The sequence below is a fragment of the Grampus griseus genome (genome assembly GCF_964374135.1).
Source record: "Grampus griseus genome assembly, chromosome: 9".
Taxonomy (NCBI): Eukaryota; Metazoa; Chordata; class Mammalia; order Artiodactyla; family Delphinidae; genus Grampus; species Grampus griseus.
In genome coordinates, this window is record NC_139003.1 from 85,524,939 (window position 1) to 85,549,110 (window position 24,172).

At 37.8% G+C, this 24,172-nt stretch overlaps 1 protein-coding gene across 1 annotated transcript in view; it reads right to left on the bottom strand.

Annotated features, from left to right (window-relative positions):
* The window catches only part of FBXL13 (F-box and leucine rich repeat protein 13), a gene marked incomplete at both ends in the record, with an annotated part of 180,714 nt that overhangs the window by 68,631 nt on the left and 87,911 nt on the right, over window positions 1–24,172 (bottom strand). The window contains 3 exon segments of the mRNA XM_082661714.1: window positions 8,212–8,341; window positions 19,330–19,430; window positions 23,058–23,110. Coding sequence (XP_082517840.1) covers window positions 8,212–8,341; window positions 19,330–19,430; window positions 23,058–23,110 — 284 coding nt within the window.

A 24,172-nucleotide genomic window follows, 5' to 3' on the forward strand; every position in this document is an offset into this window, starting at 1 on the left:
AGAGAAAGAGCCAGAGCTATAGCACAATATCATTTATGAGGATTAAAATCCACACACAGAACCACAATATAAGAATGCAAGAATACATTGAGATATATATATATTAATATATTCCTTTTTGTTGCTAGAGAAAGACTTTTATGTTTTGCTCATTTTTTAAATTGAAGTATAGTTGAATTACAATATTGTGGTAGTTTCAGGTATACAGCATAGTGACTCAGTTTTTTTGCAGATTATATTCCATTATAGGTTATTATAAGATATTGGGTATAATTCCCTGTGCTATACAGTAAATCCTTGTTGCTTATCTATTTTATGTGTAGTAGTCTGTATCTGTTAATCCCATACTCCTAATTTGTCCCTCCCCCTCCCCTTCCCCTTATGTAACCATAAATTTGTTTTCTATGTCTGTGACCCTGTTTCTCTTTTGTATATACATTCGTTCATATTATTTTTTAGATTCATATCATATGTCATATCATATAGATTTGTCTTTCGCTGTCTGACTTATTTTACTAAGCATAATATTCTCTAGGTCCATCCACATTGCTGCAAATGACAATATTTCCTTTTTTATGGCTGAGTAATATTCCTTTGTGTATGTGTGTGTGTGTATATATATGTGTGTGTGTGATATATATGTGTGTAAATATATATATACACACAACAGATGATTGGCTTGAGAAAATGTGATATATATATATATATATATATATATCTCATCTGTTGATGGGCACTTGGGTTGCTTCTGTGTCTTGACTATTAAATAGTGCTGCTATGATCATTGGGGTACAAGTATCTTTTCAAATGAAAGTTTTAAGAATATATTTGTATATGGAACCACATAAAACAAATTAGAGGGTTTGCTTGTGTAGAGAAAGGGGAACATGAGTGGGAAATGTAGATAAAAGGGAATAAATAAAACAAGAGATCAGCCTTGCCTGGAATGATGATGAAAGTGTGCCATGAATTGAGGAGTGTGATTAAATCTGTTCCTGGTACCTGAGTTCCAAAATAAGTAAAATAAAATAAATCTAGTATGAAATAAAATAGAAATCCCTGGTTATGTTTCTTCCCTTGAGTACTTTTCCTCTCCTGAAAAATACCGCAGAGAACACACAATATTTTTAAACCTCTCTTCTTATTTTCTTTTAGTGAAAGTAGTCACCAGTGATGGATTCTAAATGTTTGTTTAAAATAGTTGAAAAGAGGGAAGTTTAATGAAGCCTGCTTGCTATGGAAGTGAATATAAGATGACTTAAATACTTATTGCTAATTTCTGAGAAGGGAAGAGTACTCATCAGCATAGAAGCCCACTCTAGGTTTGAATGTTGTTCTCCTACCTCTCCTGTACTGCACTTTAACAATAGTGTTGCTATGAAAATAAATTATGTGGGTAAATATAGGGAGTAAGTATGTAGAGCCACAGCATTAGCTTTCCTGCAGAAATCACACCCTCATGAGTTTTCTAAATCATAATCATTAGGATTGACACAGCCAATTTAGGAAACTAACGATGATATCAACAAAAGCCAAACATACACATACTTCACACCCAGCCCATTTGATTCCGATGTGTATACTCAACAGAAACACATTCTGTGTTCACCAAAGGACATGTATATAGCACTTTGTGCACTTTTCTGTATATTATACTTACCCTCAAAAAAGTCATTAGGGAATGCCTTTGCTCAGTATGTCCCAGCTGTCGGTGCCAGCAAAACAGGAAGCAGATTTAATCCGGTTTCTTGGGTGTTAAGGATTGCTTTGTGGTCAGTCACAGGCATGCTCAAAGCAACAAATTCAGGTACATGGTAGAATACAAGCATGTGAAGAGCTATGAGAAACCTTCACAACTTCCTCTCTTGGGCCTTAGTTTTTTCCTTGAGAAAGGCTTTCCATCAAAGTATTCAATACCCCAACTAAAGGCTAAATAGGAATCACATCCTCAACAGTTGTCCCAGTCAGCTTCCTTGAGTCACAATGACCCAACATAAACTAGCGTAGGTAAAAAGGGAATTAGTGGTATCTCTAACTGAAAGTCCAGCTAAGCAAAAATATACGATCTCTCCTTCTCAAACACAGCATCTCTCCCTCTTGAAGGTCAGCCTCTTTGTGAGGATTTTATTCTTTCCCATTGCAGACAAATTTCCTCCATGTTCCTGAGCAAGAGAACCACAAACACATTCCAGGCCCTGCAACCTCAGAAAAAACTGAATTTATTTTTCCCAATGTTGAGCACCTAAAAGAGTTTTGAATAGTTCTGCTAAGGTCATGCTCTTCCTGGAAAAATCATAGCCACTGCACATGGAATTTAGGAATGTCTAGGCCTGGGCCAAATGATAGTGGCCATTGGAAAATACTAATAGTAATCTAATAATAATAGCTAATGGTGGCTAAGCATTTACTATATGAAGCCATCATTCTAAGACTCTTATATGTATCAAATAATTTCATTCACACAACACACTTAGGAAGTTGCTAGTATTTTCCCCATCTCATAGATAAGGAAAGTGAGGTATACAGAAAGCTTAGGTAACCTGCCCCAGTCCCATACCTAGTAAATAGTAAACTCAAGATTAAAATGCAGGTGCCCCAGAACCAATGCTTCCAATTACTGTGGTGTGTTGCTTTCAAGGTGCCACAACTGACAGCTGCCCAGAACCACAAGGGAAGGGAGAGGAGTGGTTCCTTGAAGCAGAGTATGAGATACAAAGGAAAACTACCAGCATCTCATACAGTGGTTCATTAGTTTCACTTATTTAACTAAACATTAATCCAAAAATTCAACAAATATCTGACAAATGTCTACCATGAGTTAGGTCACACATCATTCCTTAGAGCATAGAAAAAGATGGATTCATTCACTGTCGCCAAATGTCTCCCAGATTATAGATGACAAAGGAGCACAGGAAAGAGTACCTTCTTTACGTGATAAAACCATTTTGTCTCCAGAGTCTTTCCAAATTGTATTTAAACATGGTTTTTAAAAAATTATTTTATGGCATAAGGTTAGATTTTATAACTTTGAGTAAGTAGCAAATATAAAAGCAAACAAATTAAATTTGTTCAACTGATTCAGCCAGAATCATTTTGTTAAATGAATGTAGATTTTTTTTTCTTCTGAAACTACTGTAATGAAAATGTTGCACTCAGGCTCTGAAGAAATTTTTTTAGAGAAATATACTAATAGGTTTTCTTTTTTTATCACCAACTGTGTCAGGCACTTAACTTACATTATCTCCAATATTCCCCAGTTTGAAAGAGATTTTTTAATTAATTTGAAAAATATTTTAACAGTGGCGGCCTGTTGGGATAAGAATGCTGTCATTCAACAGATATTTATTAAGTGCCTGTGTATGGTTTAACTTTGCCTGGTAATCAAAGAAATACAAATTGAAAATATAAAATATCATATTCAATGTCAAATTGGCAAAATTTTTTATATATAATATATTTATGAAGAGAACAAACTATTTTATATTTATGGTAAGTGTAAACTGACAATCTTTGTAGGGTATGGATGGCCTTAAAAATAACTATATCCTCTGACCATTTCACTTCTAAAAATTTGTACCAAAAAATTACACAGACATATGCAAAGATATGGCTACAATAATTTTCCTCACAGGTTATTTATGATAGCAAAAAAAATGGTAGGCCAAAAAAAAAGAACTGTAGGCCAATAATGAATGGTTAAATACATATTGGTATTTTGATACAATGAAATACTATATAGCTATTAAAAGTAAGTTACAGGAAAAATATTTAATGGAATAAAGACATTCACTTTATAAAACATTAAATGAAAGATATGTGTACTATATAATCCATTTCAGTTTAAAAAAGTCTAGACAGGCATAGAATAAAGACCCTGAAATTCTAGTAGTGTTTATTATTTCTGATGATGAATTTTCAGGTAATTTAAATTTTTTTCTCCTGTTTTTTTTTTTAATTAATTTATTTATTTATTTATTTTTGGCTGTGTTGGGTCTTTGTTGCACACGGGCTTTCTCTAGTTGGGGCGAGCAGGGGCCACTCTTCGTTGTGGTGCACAGGCTTCTCACTGCGGTGGCTTCTCTTGTTGCAGACCCCGGTTCTAGGCACGCAGGCTTCAGTAGTTGTAGCATGTGGGCTCAGTAGTTGTGGCTCGCGGGCTCTAGAGCACAGGCTCAGTAGTTGTGGCGCACGGGCTTAGTTGCTCCGCGGCATGTGGGATCTTCCCGGACAAGGGCTTGAACCTGTGTCCCCTGCAATGGCAGGTAGATTCTTAACCACTGCACCACCAGGGAAGTCCCTTTTTCTCCTTTTTTTCTTGTATTTTTCTGCATTTAGCATGTAATAAGAAAAAAAGCAGGTTTTTTAAAAGTGAAAAAAGAAAACTCAAAGTGGCAAGTATATGGGTAGAAATTTGCAGAGGATAGTGAGAGAGCTCGCTGAAGCAGCCCTATCCAAGTTCAGGCCACGTGTGAGCAGAGGCTTTTTCAAGGAGGAGAAACTGGGCAGAGGCATCACCTCAACCCCATCAAAGATGATGACATGCAGGGGAACGTGCAAGTGCTGGTACTCATTAGGAAATCGGTCATATTACTTAGTGCACCCTACAGTGTTTATCCAATCCCATAAGAATGCAGAATATTTCTAAAACATATGTAATTGATTTTCACTTTTCTTTGTAGTTCTCCATCATCCACTTATTTATTTTTTCTAACAAATATGGATTCAAATTCTTTCACAATACTGTATACATCTTTCCTTTTTTGGGCAGCTGTGACTGCATTAACATTTAGCCCTTGACATAATTCACTTATGTTAATCCAGAGCTTCCAAAAGACAGAGATGCTATTTGACTCATCATGGTGCCCAGTATGCAGTAGGCACTCAATAAACACCAGTGTAAAGCATTTCATTGTAAGCTTCTATTCTCAACTTTTTGTTTTATTAGGGCCTTTTTCCTTGATCAGATATACTAACACATGACTTCATAGTGCAAAATTCCAAACATAAGAAGAAAGTACATTTTACTTTCCAAGGGAAGAACCTGAAAAACCTGTGAATAGTCAACTTTCCTTCTTTGAAACCATTTTATACTGTCATATCAATGCAAGTAGGTCTGGAAGGGTGAACCTATCCTCACACCCAGAGCTAGGGAGGTAGATGGAGCCTCCTCAAAAGACTTAATAAGTCCCTCAGAAGCAGTGACATCCAAGATTCACTGATTCTCTGAAGTTACAGCAGCAGCCATTATTAAGATATCTGTGGTTCATAATGAGCCCATTTCTTATAAAGTTTCAAATGGTACAATTTCCAGTGCCTGACACCTAGGGTTAAATCTCTCGAGTAATTAAATTATTAAATGAACAAATGGAAGACAGATGAACAAAAAAAACAACATTATTTTGCATAATGATGTGAAATACTAATGTCACTGTGGTTTGAGACTTACAAATTAAGGGTCAGTTAGGAAAAGAAATCTATTCTTTAGAAATACATTCAGACCAAACTCAAATACCTACTGAGGCAGGCAGGCAATGCAGTGAAGTGGTAGCAGTTCCAGAGTAAGTGCATGTGTGGACGTTACTGACTGGAGGAGAGGGCGGCATACTGAGGAGAGGGCGCCATCTCAAGGGGGTGAGGCTGACTCAGCTCCAGCCTTTTGTTGCCATGTGGGAAAGCAGGCCCAATTTTGCTAGTTCTTCTGGTTTTTTAAGAGAAACTTGAAGTCTAGATTTTTATTTGAAAACTCCAAAATTCCAAATGTTGGCTCAAAATTTAAAGACAGACTGTGTCTATATGTTTTGAATATATATCTAGCCAGAGGGTCATCAATTTGAAACCTCTCATTTTGACTTTAGTGTGTCTGAAAATATTTAACCTTAGGACATGTGCATGAGTGTTTGTGTGTCTGTGCATGTGTTGTGTGTTTTTGCTACAATAATTACCTGATGGAAACTGAGAAGAACAAGGAGGTAAGTCACACTGTGCAGAGGGTTCGGAAGCACTGAGGTAAGCTAGGCACGACTGTATGTAAAATAGATAACTAATAAGGACCTACTGTATAGTACAGGGAACTCTACTCAGTACTCTGTAATGGCCTATATGAGAAAAGGATCTAAAAAAGAGCAGATATATCTATATGTATAACTGATTCACTTTGCTGGACAGCAGAAACGAACACAACATTGTAAATCAACTAAACTCCAATAAAAATTAATTTTAAAAAAAGTACTGGAGCATGTATCTTTAGGGGAGAGATTGATCAGTTAGATGTGTCAAGCACATTGAGTTATTTCTGAATTTGCAGGTATTCTTCCTTTGTGATTAGGCCTCTGTGTTTGCTAACTGACATCCATATGGAAGTTAGGCTCCCATCCTCCCACAGAGACTGGGAGATACTGATGCTCTCTCTCTTGATGATTACATATTAAAGGCTGGCTCCCAGGTCTTTGAGGAAGACATTCCTGGGTTGTAAAACTGGCAAGAAGCTTTTTAAGGGCTTTACATCTCAACGGGAGCAGAGAAAGAATGTACAACCACAAGTTTTCTAAAGTAAACGCTCTAAGGAAAGGGAGGTCAGGGGTCCAGAGTCCAGAAGAAGCCTGTCTGAAGTTTTGTCCATCTGGAGGGAACATTAAGGCCATCTTGGCCACAGAGTGATGGTAGATGTTGATGCTTAGCAAGCTATATCACAGTAAATTGGATGTTAAACAAATGCAACTTCTAGCCATTTCAGCCCTAGCTTAACGTCCCCCCCTCCTTTCCCTTACATCCTCTCCACTGTGTGGTGTACCAGGAAACCATGATATGCCAGTAGTAGTGCTATGTAAGATTTCTGTCCATTCAAGAACTTGGAGGAGAAATCTGTTCTGTCCCTGTATTCCTTCCAGGGAATCTACCTGCTTATAACTGTACCAGTACCATGTGCTTTCACCAGCTGTGCAGCCCTGGGAGCCTTGGTCTTTTCATGTCTAAATGGGCATGATAAATACATACTGCACAGCATTTATATGAGCAGTAAATTTGATCTGTATGACAGTCAACATGGTGCCTGGCATATAGTAACAGTTCTCATTTGTGTTATTAGTCTCATAGAATGATGAACATTCTATGACACAAATATCAATAAAATACACAGAGAGGTGAAAGAAAAGTTAAAAGAATCATGACTGAAATCAAACAAAACAGAGCGGAAGAAACTATCAAGGAGGTAGTAACTGCTTCCAAAGTGCCATGCCCTACCCTCCACAATTCCACACTCTTTTCTGCCCAGTTTTCCTTAGTCTTGTTCCTTCAAACTTAAATATTTCCCCATATAGACCTCAAATCGTCATGTTATTTAGCCCAAGGATATAATGCAGTTTTAAAAATCATAATCTTTGGGCTTCCCTGGTGGCGTGGTTAAGAATCTGCCTGCCAGTGCAGGGGACACGGGTTTGATCCCTGGCCCGGGAAGATCCCACATGCCACAGAGCAACTAAGCCCGTGTGCCACAACTACTGAGCCTGCACTCTAGAGCCCGCGTGCCACAACTACTGAAGCCTGTGCGCCACAACTACTGAAGCCCGTGCGCCTAGAGCCCGTGCTCTGCAACAAGAGAAGCCACTGTAGTGAGAAGCCCGCGCACCACAACGAAGAGTAGCCCCCGCTCACCGCAACTAGAGAAAGCCTGCGCACAACAACGAAGACCCAGCACAGCCAAAAATAAAAACAAATAAAAAATAAATAAATAAAATCATAATCTTTGTGTATTTCCTTTCATGCATTTATCACTTGTAGCATCTTACCCAATACTATTTACTCTCTGAGGGCCCACGTGAGAGCAAACTGACTCTTCAGGAAGTTCTTTGCAAATTCTCCCCACAAAATGTTTTTCTTTGTTTGTATCTTGGTATCAATTCTAAAAAGTTTTCAAGATTTGGACTCTGGTATTATAACTGTGCTCAGAGTATCCACACAGACGTGTTCTGCTTCATCATCCAATGAACTCTGCCTGTTAGTGGATGTGGCGCTCCAGTGGAAGGAAGCCAAGAGCCTATAGTAGCGATCCTGGGGAAAATTTAAGCAGCTGTGGCCATGTAATTTAAAACCTCCAAAAAGTGTGCTGCGGTCTCTGCACAGCGTTAGTATAACATGAGGGCTGGATATAGCCCGTTCTCATTCTCTGGAGGACTTCTTCGCCTGCTGCAGGAAAGAGAAGGCTGAAAGACAAACCTGGGTGCAGCCGGAAAGGTCCAGATAGATGAGCTTGTGGCATCCATTCCCCAAATTCAGGTACTGTAAACCTTTGTCTGTAAACTTTCTGCAATAAGCCAAACTAAGATTCTGTAAACTGTGGAAGTACCTGAAAAGACAGGGCGAGAGAAGAGAGGAAGGAAAGTGATTATACTTTCGTTGTTTTCTCACATCTTTGTTAAGCCACTATGACAAAGAGAAGTAAAACTGTAAATTAATCTTTTCTCCTTACAGATATTCAAGAGTTGAACTTTACTGTTAATACTCTTCCTGTTAAGTAAAGGAGATTGCAGTAGCATATCAGATAATGCATAATCACATTTCAAAAGAAAATAATTAAAGATTTGTCTAGATTTTTAAGAAAGCTGATTGGGATAAAGCTTTGGGGGTGGGGGAGGTTTGTGCATTCCTATTGTTTGGAAGTTAGTGTTTGAAAGCAGTTTCAGAGTTTGTGTTATTGTTGCATTTAGGTTTTATCTTTGGAGCACCAAAATAACATGCAAAATGTCTAGGAGGACAAACCCTTTGTAAACATTTAAGTGGCGATTAACTGTTACATGAGAGTTAGGATTTGGGGCAGAAAGGAGGCAAAGTTGAACATAACAGGCTCTTAAAATGGACATGGTAAGCAAATGGCTTGAAAAAAATTTTTTTGTAACAGTGCATGATTTTGTATGTAACAGTTTCATTATTATGGATAAAGAAAGACATTGATATACAGAGCTTAAAAATGGGTTAAGAACCGTCTGCAAATGAGTGGGCAACATATGAGAGGAATAAAAACTACAGTCAGAGGCTATCAATCTCACTGGAGTTGGAACAGATTAACTATGGCATTACCACCATGACCAAAATGAGAGCTTCCAGAAAAAAAAGAGGGTCTTCAGGACAAGTCTGTACTACTGTGCAAGGGCTCACGGTTTGAGGACACTCTGGATGATTTTCAAAGCCCTCCTAAGCCTGGCATTTTATAAAAGTGCAAGAATTCCCACTACTGCCTGCTCTTGCAATGGAATTAAAAACGTGCTTTTGGTTTGTGATCTGTAACGGTTTAACAGCAAATTAGAAAGCAAAAAGAATGAAAAGTAGGAAGAAAACTCTCTGTCCCTCAAAAGCCCACAAATGACTAATAAAGTTTATCTTCACGTAAATGGGAAATTAGATATGCAAGCTTTGACCATTAATCAGATTTATTTCCCAAATCTGAAAAAAACACAACTATATGATATGATTCACATTCCATAGCAAATTATTTGACTCAGAACACACATTTCCCTCTGGTAATGGCTGTGTCCATGAGATTCAGGAGAACAGAGAGGGAAGCCTTCTGGATTCCCCAGTGGCTGGGTGGGCAGGGTTCTGAAGGAGAAAGGAGCACTAACATCCCAAAGAACGTCCCTTCTCCTGGGGCCCTTGAGTTAACTAAGAGCATTGCCAAAGCTTTGGAAATGCTCGATCTTCCTCTCCCTGAAGCATACCCTTGTGATTCAGCTGAGTAAGTACAATTTTCTTGGGGGTTGTCATTCCTAACAACCGTTTAGCTCTCTAATTTGGAGAAAGGAATAGTGAGGCAGGCAACATGACACAATGGAAAATACACAAGGGTTTGGAATCTGATGAAATTGGATTTGAATCCCAGTCCTGACACTTACTGCAACTTCTCCTAACCTCTCAGAGATTGTTTCCGCATCTGTTAAGTGGATATTTTAACATTATCTTTTTTTTTTTTAACCCTCACCAACTGTGGGGCCTCCAGCTTTCCTGAACCTCAGTTTGCTCGTCTGTAACATGGATGTAATCCTATCTGCTCTTTCCTCTTAGAGATGTGACAATTACATAAGCACATAGATGTAATAGTATTATAGTGAGGGTGGTCTTTGATGATAAATATTAGCAGGGATATGGTAGAACCTTTAAATATATATATATTGTTATTGTTGCTACTACTACCTCAAATAATAATTACGTATGAATTATTCTTATGAAGTTTGTACTGTCTTCCTTCCATTGAATGGAATAAGTACTCACCTGACAAGAGTGGTGCATACAACTGATACTAAGAGTTTGGGGGGCCTCATATGCCATCTATACCCTCATTTTGGTCATGGTGGTAATACCATATGTAATCTGTCAACTCTAGCGAGATTGATAGCCTCTGGCGTAGTTTCTGTTCCTCCCATGTGTTGCCCACTCATTTGAAGACTGTTCTTCCTAACCTGTTTCTAAGCTCTGTATATCAGTCAGTCTTTCTTTAGATATAATAATGAAACTGTTACTTATGAAATCATGCATATTCAAATCTGGTCCAAGCCTATTATTCAATTTCTTTAAGTGCATGTGTCAGTTAACAAATACCAAAAATGAGAATTGAGCGAGGAGTTCTTAATAGATACCTATGGATCTATGGCCCCTTTGTCAGCATAATGTTTTTTTTTTATTGGAGTATAGTTGCTTTATATAATGTTGTATTATCAACATAATGTTTTTGGACAGTAAGGGAAGAGTCTAGACCTTAAGGATGTCAAAGACGTGATAAGACTAAGCTCAGGATGATATGTCTCGCAGCATAAGGCAGAGTATATTGAAGGGAAGAGAGACCAAGAGTGGACCATCAGGATGCTGCACCAAATGAGGTGCTGAGAGTGCCACCTAGATTGTGGCAATGGGAATAAATGGAGAGGGTTTAATTCAGGAAATATTTCAAAGCAAAAACTGTTTTGGAATGGGCATGAGCTGTGGGCAGCCCTCATTTTCAACTTTAGAAAACTGAGCAAGTCCCCAAAGAAGTGAGGAAAAATATTGAAATAAAAAACTGGCAAATCACTGTTGCTAAGAAAGGCAAACAAATTACATTTTTCTCTGGAAAGAAATACTAAAGACACGAGAGACAATGAGAACAGCAACAAATAACACATCTCTGGTTATTTACCGCTTAACAAATGCTTTTGCATACCCAAGCATGTTTGAAACAATAGAAAGCAGAGCAAAAATAGAGAATCATTATGAAATGTATTTTTATTATAGATAAGAAAGTCAATGTACATTTTTTTCATATGGCGAAAAACATCAATATTAATTAGTTTTATCCTAAGTGTTGTCTCAATAGCAAGAACTAGAAGTTAAAATCAAAACAGAATTCTCATTTTGGGTCCTATTTTTCTATCTGTTGCCCACTAAAGGTATAGCTTCATTTGTAAAATAACTGTCCTTAAAAAATTATGCAGAGATGTAGTGTTATTTTAAATTTCCTAGGAGAAAAGTTTATCTCAAACTATGGTTGGAAGAGATGTTTTAAGTTAAAAAAATAATTTGTACTGTGATATATGCTACTCCCAAATCATCTACTTTGAGAGTTCAGATTTTCACATATGGATTTATGGATTTTTTAATATATATTTCTCTCTCTCCTCCCTCTTCACCCCCCCACTCTCTTTCTATCTATAGATACATACACACATACATACATACACACATGCACATATATTCTCTCTCTATATATAAACACACATTCATACATGCACATATATTCATCACATATATATCTTAATATGAAATGCTAAAGAAAAGTACTGAGTGATGTTCTGTATTGCAGGACAAAGAATCCTACAGAATTCCTGAAACGGTCAGGGGCCCTCCACAGTGGTGCTTCTGGAGCTGGCTTGTACCAGCCCATGAGAACCAATTGTTAGCATCTCTTCCCAATTCCACATTCAGTGGCATCATGTTGGTAGCTTAAAATTGGCCATGATGGAATTATTTATATCACAGAAATCAATAAATCCTACAAATCAAAACACACCTTTAGGGTTTCCCTGGTGGCGCAGTGGTTGAGAGTCCGCCTGCCAATGCAGGGGATGCGGGTTCGTGCCCCGGTCCGGGAAGATCCCACGTGCCGCGGAGCAGCTGAGCCCGTGAGCCATGGCCGCTGAGCCTGCGCATCCGGAGCCTGTGCTCTGCAACGGGAGAGGCCACAAGAGTGAGAGGCCAGCGTACCGCAAAAAAAAAACACCTTTACTCCCTACCCCAGCCAGTTATTAAACATTTATCGGGACACTGCTGTCCTTGGAACACACTTTCAGAACTACTGATATAGAGAATGCAGTATGCTGAGAAAATGTATACAGAAATAAAAATGATGAGAGAGAAGATGACAGCTTTGAAGGACAAGAATAAAAATCGATCTAAAAATAAAAGGGGATTCTTAAGATAAAACCTGAACAAATGGAATAGAAGCATTTAAAAAGAAAAATATCCATCAGATAAACCCAAATTGAGGGACATTATATAAGATAAATAACTAAACCGTATTCTTCAAGTGTCGAGGTCATGAAATACAAGGAACTACTGACGACTGGCACAGATTTGAGGAGACTAAGGAGAAATGACAACTGAATGCAATATGGAACCCTACATTGGATCCTAGAGCAAAAATAAAAGGACATGAGTGGAAAACTTGATGAAATTTGTATAAAGACTTTAGTTTAATTAATAGAAAAAAAAAAAGAGGGCTTCCCTGGTGGCGCAGTGGTTAAGAATCCGCCTGCCAATTCAGGGGACACAGGTTCGAGCTCTTGTCCAGGAAGATCCCACATGCTGTGGAGCAACTAAGGCCGTGAGCCACAACTACTGAGCCCATGTGCCACAACTACTGAAGCCCACGCACCTAGAGCCTGTGCTCTGCAACAAGAGAAGCCACCACAATGAGAAGCCCGTGCACCATGACGACGAGTAGTCCCCGCTCGCCACAACTAGAGGAAGCCTGGGCGTAGCAATGAAGACCCAACACAGCCAAAAGTAAATAAATAAATCAATTTATTAAAAAAAAAAAGAAGGAAGGAAGAGAAAAACACCTTCCTTGGCTGAGAAAAATCTAAGTTTTAATGTTCAAAAGGTTTACTATGTTCCAGGAAAAGTTAATTGAAAGAACACAGTTAAGTTTGGAAGATGTTTTTAATTTCTCAGAGAAAAGGAAGTTCATGCCAGCATCTTGGCAGAAAAATATAGGTTACCAACAAAGGAAGAGAAAAATCAGGCTGGCTTTAGACTTCTCTTTAACTTGAAATAGTGAAGATTATGGAGCAACATTTGTAGGGTTTTAAGGATAGAGTAAGGGACATGATTCAAGAACCATACACCAAGAGAATTTGTTGTTCATCCTTCAAGACAACAGAAAGTCATCTTCAGAAAGTAATGACTGAAAATCTAATACTTGCACATCTTTCCAGATAAAGAGTTTTTAAAACTATATTTCCAGTCATCATAGGGTGAATCAAAATCAAAATTAAAGAATAAGGAAATTGTGGAACAAATGGACCATCAATGAATGTTAAAACTAGAGTTAGGACTACATAATCATTATAAATATGATTACAATGTTGAGTTCAAACACCAAAAATCAACATTAAAAGGAAAGTTAAATGATTAACAAAAATCACAATTAATAGGTATTTACATATAGGTGCGTGGAAGTAGAAAAACATCAAGTTCAAGGGAGAATTAAAGTGTATCAGATCTCTTGCCTAACACAGGGGGAGCCAAAGTTACTGTTTCATTGTGACTTTGATAATTAGAGAAATGCATGTTAAAGCATGTTTTTAAAAAACATACAAATATCCGCTAGTTAGAATACACAAGAGAATATGCATATATCTTTGAAATGCATTCAGATTATAGAAATAACACTTTTATAGCAAAAGGCAGAAAAGATGAGTACAGTGCAGTAACATAAAAAATAAAAAAATCTAAAACATAAAGCAAGATGATAAAAATAAGACCATACACTCAGTTTTGACAAGAAATATTAGTCTTTTAAACTTCCCTCTTAAAAAGGCAAAGAGATTGAAATTTTTAAAAACAGAAGTTAGCTATGTGCTGCATGTAAAAGATAAACCTAAAATACAGCAACACAAAGGTTAAAAATATGGGTATACATAAAGTTATTCCACAAAAGAAACCAAACGTGACTGTATAAATAACAGATTAAAAAGAATTTAAGGCAAAGAAATATCAACCAGGATAAAAAATATAATTTTATGTGAACAACTGCTACAATCTATAATGAAACATACTACTTATTAATCTTTACATGTAAAATAACAAAAATAAATTAATAGAAGCTTTGTCATAATAGGCAACTAATATATCACTTATCTATGACATATCGAGAATTTATACATATATGTGCATATACACCTAGAAATGTTCTCTGAAAGAAACTCTTTTGTTTTAAACATTCATGGATGATTTACTGAAATTGAGTATATAAACTAGTCCACCAAGAAATCTCAATAAATTTCAAAAAGTAGAAATAATTCAGTCCACATTTCTTGACCACAGTGTAAAAAACTAGAATTAAAAACATAAGCTTAATTAAGAAACTTCAACAATTTGAAACCCAAAATCCTCTTCTAAATAATTATTAGGTCAAAGTGGTAATCAACATATAATCAAATATACAACAGTTTGGTTAGAAAATGAGAACAATATTTATCAAATCTTATAAGCTTTGCCTAAGTTCTTCTTTAGAAGTAATTTCATAGCTCTATTTTTTATTTTAAAAGGAAAGAAATCAAATCATACAAATGAAAAGTTTAAAAAGATACAGGTACATCAGGCCCAAGTCCAAAAGTAACCATTTAGAAAATATAATGAGAAATCATAATCAGAAAGGATACTATTCACAATGGCAATGAAAAAGACACCACAGACTATCCATGTGAATAAAACAAAATTTTGAGACATTTAAGAACATTTGAAAGAAAAATTTTAGAAGTATACTATGTTCCTGATAGGGAGACTAAATATTATAAAAATATGGATTATTCCCAACTTATTTTACCTTTAATTATTGACATACTGGTAAATATCTTACAGCTGGTTCTTCAAAAACATGTATGCATATAAATGTATATATGTTTACTGTAAATTTGTACATCTTACTATTTTCTTAAATAAATTTTTTAATTTAATTTTATTTATTTTTGGCTGCGTTGGGTCTTTGTTGCGGTTCTCAGGCTTATTGCAGTGGCCTCTCTTGTTGCAGAGCACAGACTCTAGGTGCGTAGGCTTCAGTAGTTGTAGCACGTGGGCTCAGTAGTTGTGGCTCGTGGGCTCTAGAGCACAGGCTCAGTAGTTGTGGCTCACGGGCTTAGTTGCTCCACGGCATGTGGGATATTCCCGGACCAGGGCTCGAACCCGTGTCCCTTGCATTGGCAGGCGGATTCTTAACCACTGCGTGACCAGGGAAGCCCACCTCTTACTATTTTATATTAACTATTTTACATATATAAAAGATGTACAGCACACAACTTACAAATAATAACATACACAATACTGTTTATTGCTAATTTCATATAATCAGTTGATTCTCACACAATGTTTTCATTCATTGACTTTTGCCAAACTCATAAATATAGCTAGTACTTTTGTCTTCTCCTATGTGCACATAAAGGAAGAATAAAATTGTTCACTCTGATGTATTTCTTTTTTTTAACCAAAAAATAAAGTTCAAAAGCTTGAGGAATGGGTATAATTCCAATATGAATATTTTTATTTATATTAATGGGTAAGACAAAAATAAAACCACAAAGATTTATGTCCAGATTTCACTCATCCATCAATGATGTGACAGTTTTCAAGTACTGAAAAGATATTTCCTCACCTTTTTTGTGCTAATCATAATGTTGCAGCTACAGACATGACATACTTTTTTTCAATATTTTTTATTGAAGTATAGTTGATTTACGATGTTGTGTTAATTTCTGCTGTACAGCAAAGTGATTCAGTTATACATATATATACATTCTTTGTTAATATTATTTTCTATTATGGTTTATCATAGGATATTGAATATAATTCTCTGTGCTATACAGTACGACCTTGTTGCTTATCCATTCTATACATAAAAGCTTACATCTGCTAACCCCAACCTCCCACTCCATCCCTCCCCCAAACCCCTGCCCCCTTGGCAACCACAAGTCTGTTCTCTATGTCCGTGATTCTGTTTCTGTTTCATAGGTAGGTTCATTTGTGTCATATTTTAGATTCCACATATAAGTGATATAATATGGTATTTGTCTTTCTCTTTCTGACTTACTTCACTTAGTATGATAATTTCTAGTTGCATCCATGTTGCTGCAAATGGCTTTATTTCATTCTCTTTTATGGCTGAGTAGTATTCCATTGTATTATGTATCTTCTTTAACCATTCATCTGTCAATGGACGTTTAGGTTGTTTCCATGTCTTAGCTATTGTGAATAGTGCTGCTATAAAATAGCGATGCATGTATTTTTTGAATTATAGTTTTCTCTGAATATACGCCCAGGAATGGGATTGTTGGATCATATGGTAATTCTGTTTTTAGTTTTCTGAGGAACCTCCATAATGTTTTCCATAGTGGCTGCACCAACTTACATTCTCACCAGCAGTGTGGGAGGGTTCCCTTCTCTCCACACCCTCTCCAACATTTGTTATTTGTAGACTTTTTAATGATGACCATTCTGACTGGTGTGAGGTGATACCTCATTGTAGTTTTTTTAATTGTTGATTTCTGATAGTTACCTTTTTTTAATTAATTAATTTATTTATTTATTTTTGGCTATGTTGGGTCTTCATTTCTGTGCGTGGGCTTTCTCTAGTTGCGGTGAGTGGGGCCCACTCTTCATCGCGGTGCACGGGCCTCTCACTGTCGCGGCCTCTCTTGTTGTGGAGCACAAGCTCCAGATGCGCAGGCTCAGTAGTTGTGGCTCACGGACCTAGTTGCTCCGCGGCATGTGGGATCTTCCCAGACCAGGGCTCGAACCCATGTCCCCTGCATTGGCAGGCAGATTCTCAACCACTGCGCCACCAGGGAAGCCCTCATTGTAGTTTTGATTTGCATTTCTGTAATAATTAGCGATGTTGAGCATCTTTTCATGTGCCTATTGGCCATCTGTATTTCTTCTTTGGAGAAATGTGTATTTAGGTCTTCTGCCCGTTTTGGGATTGGGTTGTTTGTTTTTTTGTTGTTGACTTGTATGAGCTGTTTGTATATTTTGGAAACTAAGCCCTTGTCGGTCACATCGTTTGCAAATATTTTCTCCCATTCTGTAGGTTGCAGACATGACACACTTTTAATCTGCTATCTTGTCTTCTCCAGTCTAAACAATCAACAAAAAAATAAATCAAACCCTAATTTGTATTGTATGGCATTTTTCATGGTACAGAACACTCCCATTTTGGCTGGTTCTAAGCTACCAATGAGAGAGGTCACTGAACATGGAGTTGGGAAGAGATGCACAGTGCTGTAATATTTTAACCATACAGATACAATGGTCATAACCTCTAGAACATAGATGATAGTAACATGTACAAAAACATTAGAAGGTGATGAGTTTTTAGTATGTACTACCTATATAAAAATTTTAGATATATAAAGAGGTATCACACATCACTTGAGAAATTTTTATTCAATAAATGATGCTGGAATAATTGTTTAGTTATTTAACAACTCTTTTAATTACTGAAGTATAGTTAATTTACAGTGTGTTAGTTTCGGTGTACAGCAAAGTGATTCAGTTATACATACAAGTATACATATATACATTCTTTTTCAGATTATTTTCCATTATAGGTTATCAAAAGATATTGAATAGGGTTCCCTGTGCTATACAGTAGGTCCTTGTTGTTCATGTGTTTTATATACAATAGTGTGTATATGTTAATCCCAAACTCGTAATTTATCTCTCCCCCTCCCCTGCCCCACTATCCCCAAGGGTTTAACAACTCTTGATGTGAAAAAAAAGATATTCTTAGCTCATGGACTGCACTAAAACAGGCTTTGGGCTGCACAAGTCATAGTTTGATGAACCTGTTAGATCACTGCTTCATTTATCTACCAAAATTAATTCTAGGTTGATTATAAATTTAAATAAAAACAAATCATAGGGCTTCCCTGGTGGCGCAGTGATTGAGAGTCCGCCTGCCAATGCAGGGGACACGGGTTCATGCCCTGATCTGGGAAGATCCCACATGCTGTGTAGCAGCTGGGCCCGTGAGCCATGGCCGCTGAGCCTGTGCGTCCGGAGCCTGTGCTCCGCAACGGGAGAGGCCACAACAGTGAGAGGCCCGCGTACCAAAAAAACATCATACAAGAAAAAAAATAAATGTATATCAAATGCCTGGAAGGAGGAAAACCCTCTATTTTTTAAAAGACTCATGAAAAATTTCAAAGGAAATGTTTGATAGATTTGACTGACTAGCATATGGAAAGTCAATTAATGAGATAAAGCAAATATGTTACCACCTTTTTTAGTCTTGCATGTTTCCAGAAAATGGTTAGAGAGAAAAGATAAGGAAAATTACCACCTATAATTTTCTCTGTTTAAGCTTCTCTAAATGCCTCACTGTTATTTTTCGAAGGATCTCAAAAAAGTTACATTCTCAAAAATGGTTCATTCTTTCACAGTAGTTTGAAAACTGTTTTGAATCTCTCCCAATATGAGCATATACTCTTCCTGATTAGTCTTTTTCTTGGTGAAAATAAAGAATAATTGAATGATGTAAATTTTTGATAAAATTGAATATTCTGTCAACTCTTAGTGATGTCTTATATTCTCCTTTCCCTTCTTCTCCAAAGAAGTGCTGGCTTGTCAACAGTCCATAGATCAAAAAAACGCAAGCATCAGGTTTCCTGGAGGTGATGGGGGTCCCAACAGGTAACCAGAGCATGGCAACAGGGAACCTGGCTCTGCAGTGCTCAGGGTCTAAGGAGGCAGGATATTGGGGTTCTGTTGTAGAGAAGTCCAAACACTGGACTGGGATTGATGGGCCAGGCTCCAAAGCCCAGGAACGAGGACCAGAAAGAGAGGCAGAGCCTAACTCAACCTACTGGGCAAACTGCTACAAGAGTGACCCCCAAATACCGGCCAAGGCAAGGCTAAGGAGGGAGAGGTTAGGCACTAGCTTGGGGACTTGAAAGCAGTCCTGTTATCAGAATAGGGGTACCAAGGTGGTGGGGTGTTAGTAAAAGGATCACTGCCTTTGGGGAATACTAGAGCAAGTCAGAGCCTAGAGGAGCATAACTATTTTCAGTGTAATACAGATAACACAAGCATTACCTCGGCAGGAGTCGCATTGTCCTGTTGGTGATAGTTGTGTTAGATAGATTGAGATACAGGACTCCTGGACAGCTCTCAGAGATGTATCTCATTGATTCATCGTGCATAAAAACACAGGGAAGAATCTTATCAAAGTCTAACAGGCTTTGCTATTTCCCTATTATCTCTCTATTATCTCACTCCCTACTCCAAAAAAGTATATGCGAGTCTTGGTCTCTTCATAGTCTCTGTTATCATTTATAAATCAAATTAAGTAGAAGGTGATGGCTTTGCTTGAAGGTTCATTACTCCCTCCCGTTCCCTTTCTTTGGAAATAAAATCCCATTGCATCACAATGACACTTCACTAAAATCTGAACCCTTGCCAGTTCAACCCTTTGAGCTCGTGTCAAAGTGTCAAACACTCCTGACTCGTTAGATACATGAAAATGATTAAAAGTGGATCCATTTTTAAATTTACTAAAATCATTCTGAAAGACAGGATGAAACTCTTTCAACTGGACTTCATTAAAAAGTGAGTCCAGGGCTTCCCTGGTGGCGCAGTGGTTGAGAGTCCACCTGCCGATGCAGGGGACACGGGTTCGTGCCCCGGTCCGGGAAGATCCCAATGCCGCGGAGCAGCTGGGCCCGTGAGCCATGGCCGCTGAGCCTGTGCGTCCGGAGCCTGTGCTCCGTAACGGGAGAGGCCACAACAGTGAGAGGCCCGCGTACCGCAAAAAAAAAAAAAAAAAAAAAAAGTGAGTCCATATTTACACATGTATATTGATACAGAGGTGTGTGTGTGTGATTAAGTTTCTGTGGTTCTGTTACTGAAGGTATTAAAACAGCTAAACAGCCTTGCACCAAATTTACGTTAAGTTTGAGATGTCCTGAAGTAAAATATAGGCTGCATACGTGTTGGACATGAAATTCAATGCAGGGGGTACTGCAGGGGAGAATATCAAAGATTCAGGGAACCCTCTCCCAGAGAGCTGAAATCCAGTACAAGAGAACAGTGTGACTGCAACATGAGAAAAACACAGAGTGATTTCAAGCATGAGCCCTAAATTGACATTGGCAAGACAGATGTGTTTCAAGCTTTGATTGCAATGGTGCTGCTTCTTGTATTGGTAACTATTTATAAAATGTTCTAGAATGAGTAGCAGCGAGTTTGTATTTATTTAATGATTTATGAGTCTCCCCAGGAACACTGAAGAAGTCTGCTAGTTTTAAATATTTGTGGTACATTGTCCTGGAAGAATAGGCCTTTGCAGGAAGAGGTAAACTGCCACTAGGCTAGGAGATGAGGTTCGGGGAAGAATTCTGCATGGTCAATATGGCTTCCCCGAACACCACTAAGGATGGCAAAGGTTTACTTTCAGCAGGACCATCAATGCCTAACATTCTGTTCCTAGCTGCTTCCTGGAATCATGAATATTAAAATAACAAAATCCTGTAGGTCAGAGCATTTTGCACATGGGATAAGAATTGATTGATTTACAGGGGAAGCAAACCACACCTTAAAGAGAACACAAGGTTTTTTTTTTTTAAGTTGTAAAACTGTAGTTCTGTTGTCGAAAGGTTCTATGTGCCAATGACGCATGAGAACAAGTGCAGGGCTTTCAATAAACACTGTACTCTTGCCACTGCATTCAAGATACCAGCAATTTTTCTAGACACTCCACCACCAAAATGTAGGATTTGGATATACATGTACAGATTAAAGAGTATACAGTACACTTTTTCCCAGCAGGAATGGAGAGAACAAACATAATGTGTGGCATTATAGTTCAATAGAAAGAATCTATCTTCAAAAATGTTCATGGTGCCAATCAGCCGTCAAAGTGATTGTGCACCTGGTGGAAGACGCCAGCAAAAATGCAAATGAAATGGGACAAGGAGGAAGATAGAAAGCTGGTTTACACCCTAGAGAGGTGGCCACACAGATGAAAATATATGGGAGCCAGCAAGAGGAAGATGAAGTAGGCATCATGTAACATAGAATAATCTGATTTTCCCTTTGAGATGAGGAGGAAGTTCAAAGGAATTTTGTTCTCAATATTTAAAAGAGCTCAAATTTCAATCCCCAAATGTTTGAGCACATAAATGCAAAAATTGTTTCAGTGTCTACATTGCAGGATGGTCCATGAATTTGTCTATGATGCACTCAAAATCTCTCCGGATGTAATATATTCATAAGGCAAGCTTCTTAGAAATCAAAGCTTTTTTGAATGAATGTTACTCAACTCCTTAAATGTAAGCCTGTCTCTCAGTCTTTGTCTCAAAGGGAAAGACAATAGTAAAATGTAGCTGGATAAAGTTATCAGCCCTGTACATTATTAAACTCTAAAACTGGAAAAGACTTTGATGTTCACAAATTCAACACAGATGGAATTGTTTTTTTTGGTTTTTGGGGGTTTTTTTTTGCGGTACGCGGGCCTCTCACTGTTGTGGAGCACAGGCTCTGGACACGCAGGCTTGGCGGCCATGGCTCACGGGCCCAGCCGCTCCGCAGCATGTGGGATCTTCCCGGACCGGGGCACTAACCCGTGTCCCCTGCATCGGCAGGCGGACTCTCAACCACTGCGCCACCAGGGAAGCCCAGATGGGCTTGTTTTGACTTTCCTATTAGAAAGCCAAATTAAAGAATATGATCTTTTATCCAAGTGAGAACTAAAGCTCCCTGAGGGCCAAAACTGAAAATTCATCTTAAATTCCCTATAGAACCTCTATTTTATAACATATAAGTTCCCTATATATCTTTATATATAAAGATAAATATATCTTTAACATAGTAGGTGCTAAAAATATCCACAGAAAGAATGAAATCCAGTAGAAATCTGAAAGAAAGAACTGTTAATGATGAGTCTGGGTAGGTAGCAAGGAAGAGCCAATTCACGAAGTCTTTTCACCTGTGCCAAGGGGCATGGACTTCATCCTGGAGCTGGTGCTTAATGAGGAGGGGGAAGCAATCAGGCCGTTCATTCTTTTCCCTCCTATCTCCAAGCAAAGAGCACAGCCGGAGCAAAGGCAAAACAGCAAGAGGAGCTTGGTGCATGCAGGAAAGAAAGCATAGCAGCTTGTGGCTGCTGAAACTTAATGTGCATGTAGGATTTATAAGAAGATGAGGCTGGAAAGGGAGGCAGAGACAAGACGACCGAGGGTCTCCAAGGTACAGTAATGTTAAAGAGCTTTGACTCTATCCAATAGTGTAGATGATAAGTGTGTGTATAAATGATGGCAGATGGTAGTGAAGTGGTCAGATCTGCCTTTAAGAAGGAATATTCTGTGTGCACAGGGTGTAAGACAGATTGGAAGTAGAGGAAAGCCTGGAGACAGGGACTAGGAAGGAGTTGGCTAGAGTTACATGTTCATTTCCATCTTCTTTGGCACCACAGCTGATAGTCATGAAGACTTATAAATTGAGCCTATTGTCTCTGCTGGCGCCCAATTTTTTCTGTCTCATGCACACATGGCCTTAAACAGAAATATAGTTCATTTTTGTCTAATCGTTGAATAGTTTCCACTTTCCAGAGACTCCAACCTTGGACATATCTACAGGAATAATAAGAGCATTACATAAGTTGGATAAAATTTCTTGCCAGTGTTTAACATAGTTTGCTTTTCTCCATATTTAATCCTAAATGAGCACACAGGCATGTATTTTGGCAGAATCTCTGTGTATTAGTGCTCCAGTGGAGCAAGTCTGAATCTATATAAACAACAGTAAAATAAGCTTCTTATACTCACAGTGAGTGTTGGACAGTCAGAGACATTCAGCTCTTGCAAGTTTCTACAGAGGCCTAAATCAAACAAGTTACACATTATTAAACACCATATTACAAATCTTTAAAGTTTTTCCATCCTACATTCACTGCTGTGTATTCATCAGAAAACAAACAAAAACCCTGGCAAATAACTTGTCCCAAGTATATGGTTTCCTTTCCCCAGAAAAAATGATTTATTTTGGCTTTAAAATTAAAAAGTATACACATGTTTATTATTGTTTGAGGATTAAAGAAGGAAGGGGGAAAGAGAAAACTATTTTGGGAAGAAACTGTATATACTTAGAGCTTTCAGCTTTGAAGCACTTGAAGAAAACCAGTCTGCTTTTTTGTGGCATGACATTTTTGTTAATTTGGGGGGTTTTGTTACCTTTTAACATTCAAACATACAAAAAAGTTGAGAGAATTGAAGAATTGTACAGTGAATGTACCCATCACCCACCCATATTCTACAATTTATATTTTACTATATTTGCTTTATCACATATCCACCTGTACATCCATCTCTCTGTCCCTCAATCCATCTTAATTTTTTATGCATTTTAAAGTAAGTTGCAAACATCAGCACACTTCCTCCCCACAAATAATTAAGCATGAATATCATGAATAATTCATCATGCATAGAAATTCACAAAATATTTCTATTTTAGGTTAGAGTTACATACAGTTTACAATGAGTTGCAGATTGAGATGTGGAGAGTCAGAAAGGTTAAGTGCCTGATTAGTTCTGGAACCAGAGACACCTGCACAGCTTGTGCTCTGGCAGGGGAAACAAGGCTTGTGTTATACAATCAGCTCTCTGGGTCTAGACTAACAGTAAGTAAAACTCCAAATCTGAGACAGAAGAGAAGCAGTGAGGGGAGGGGACACAAAACAGTGAATGGGAGGAATGCTTGGGGCAAAGAAGGGGAAAGGCATTCTAGATGGAGGAGACCTGTACAAGCAGGAAAACTCCAGGTAAGGGGGTGATCCTGGCATTCACACTGCTACAATGAATAGGAAACACATCTGCCAGTTATAACCAAAGAGCCCCACGACAATAACAACAGAAATGTTATTAATTATAAATCCATTTTGAAT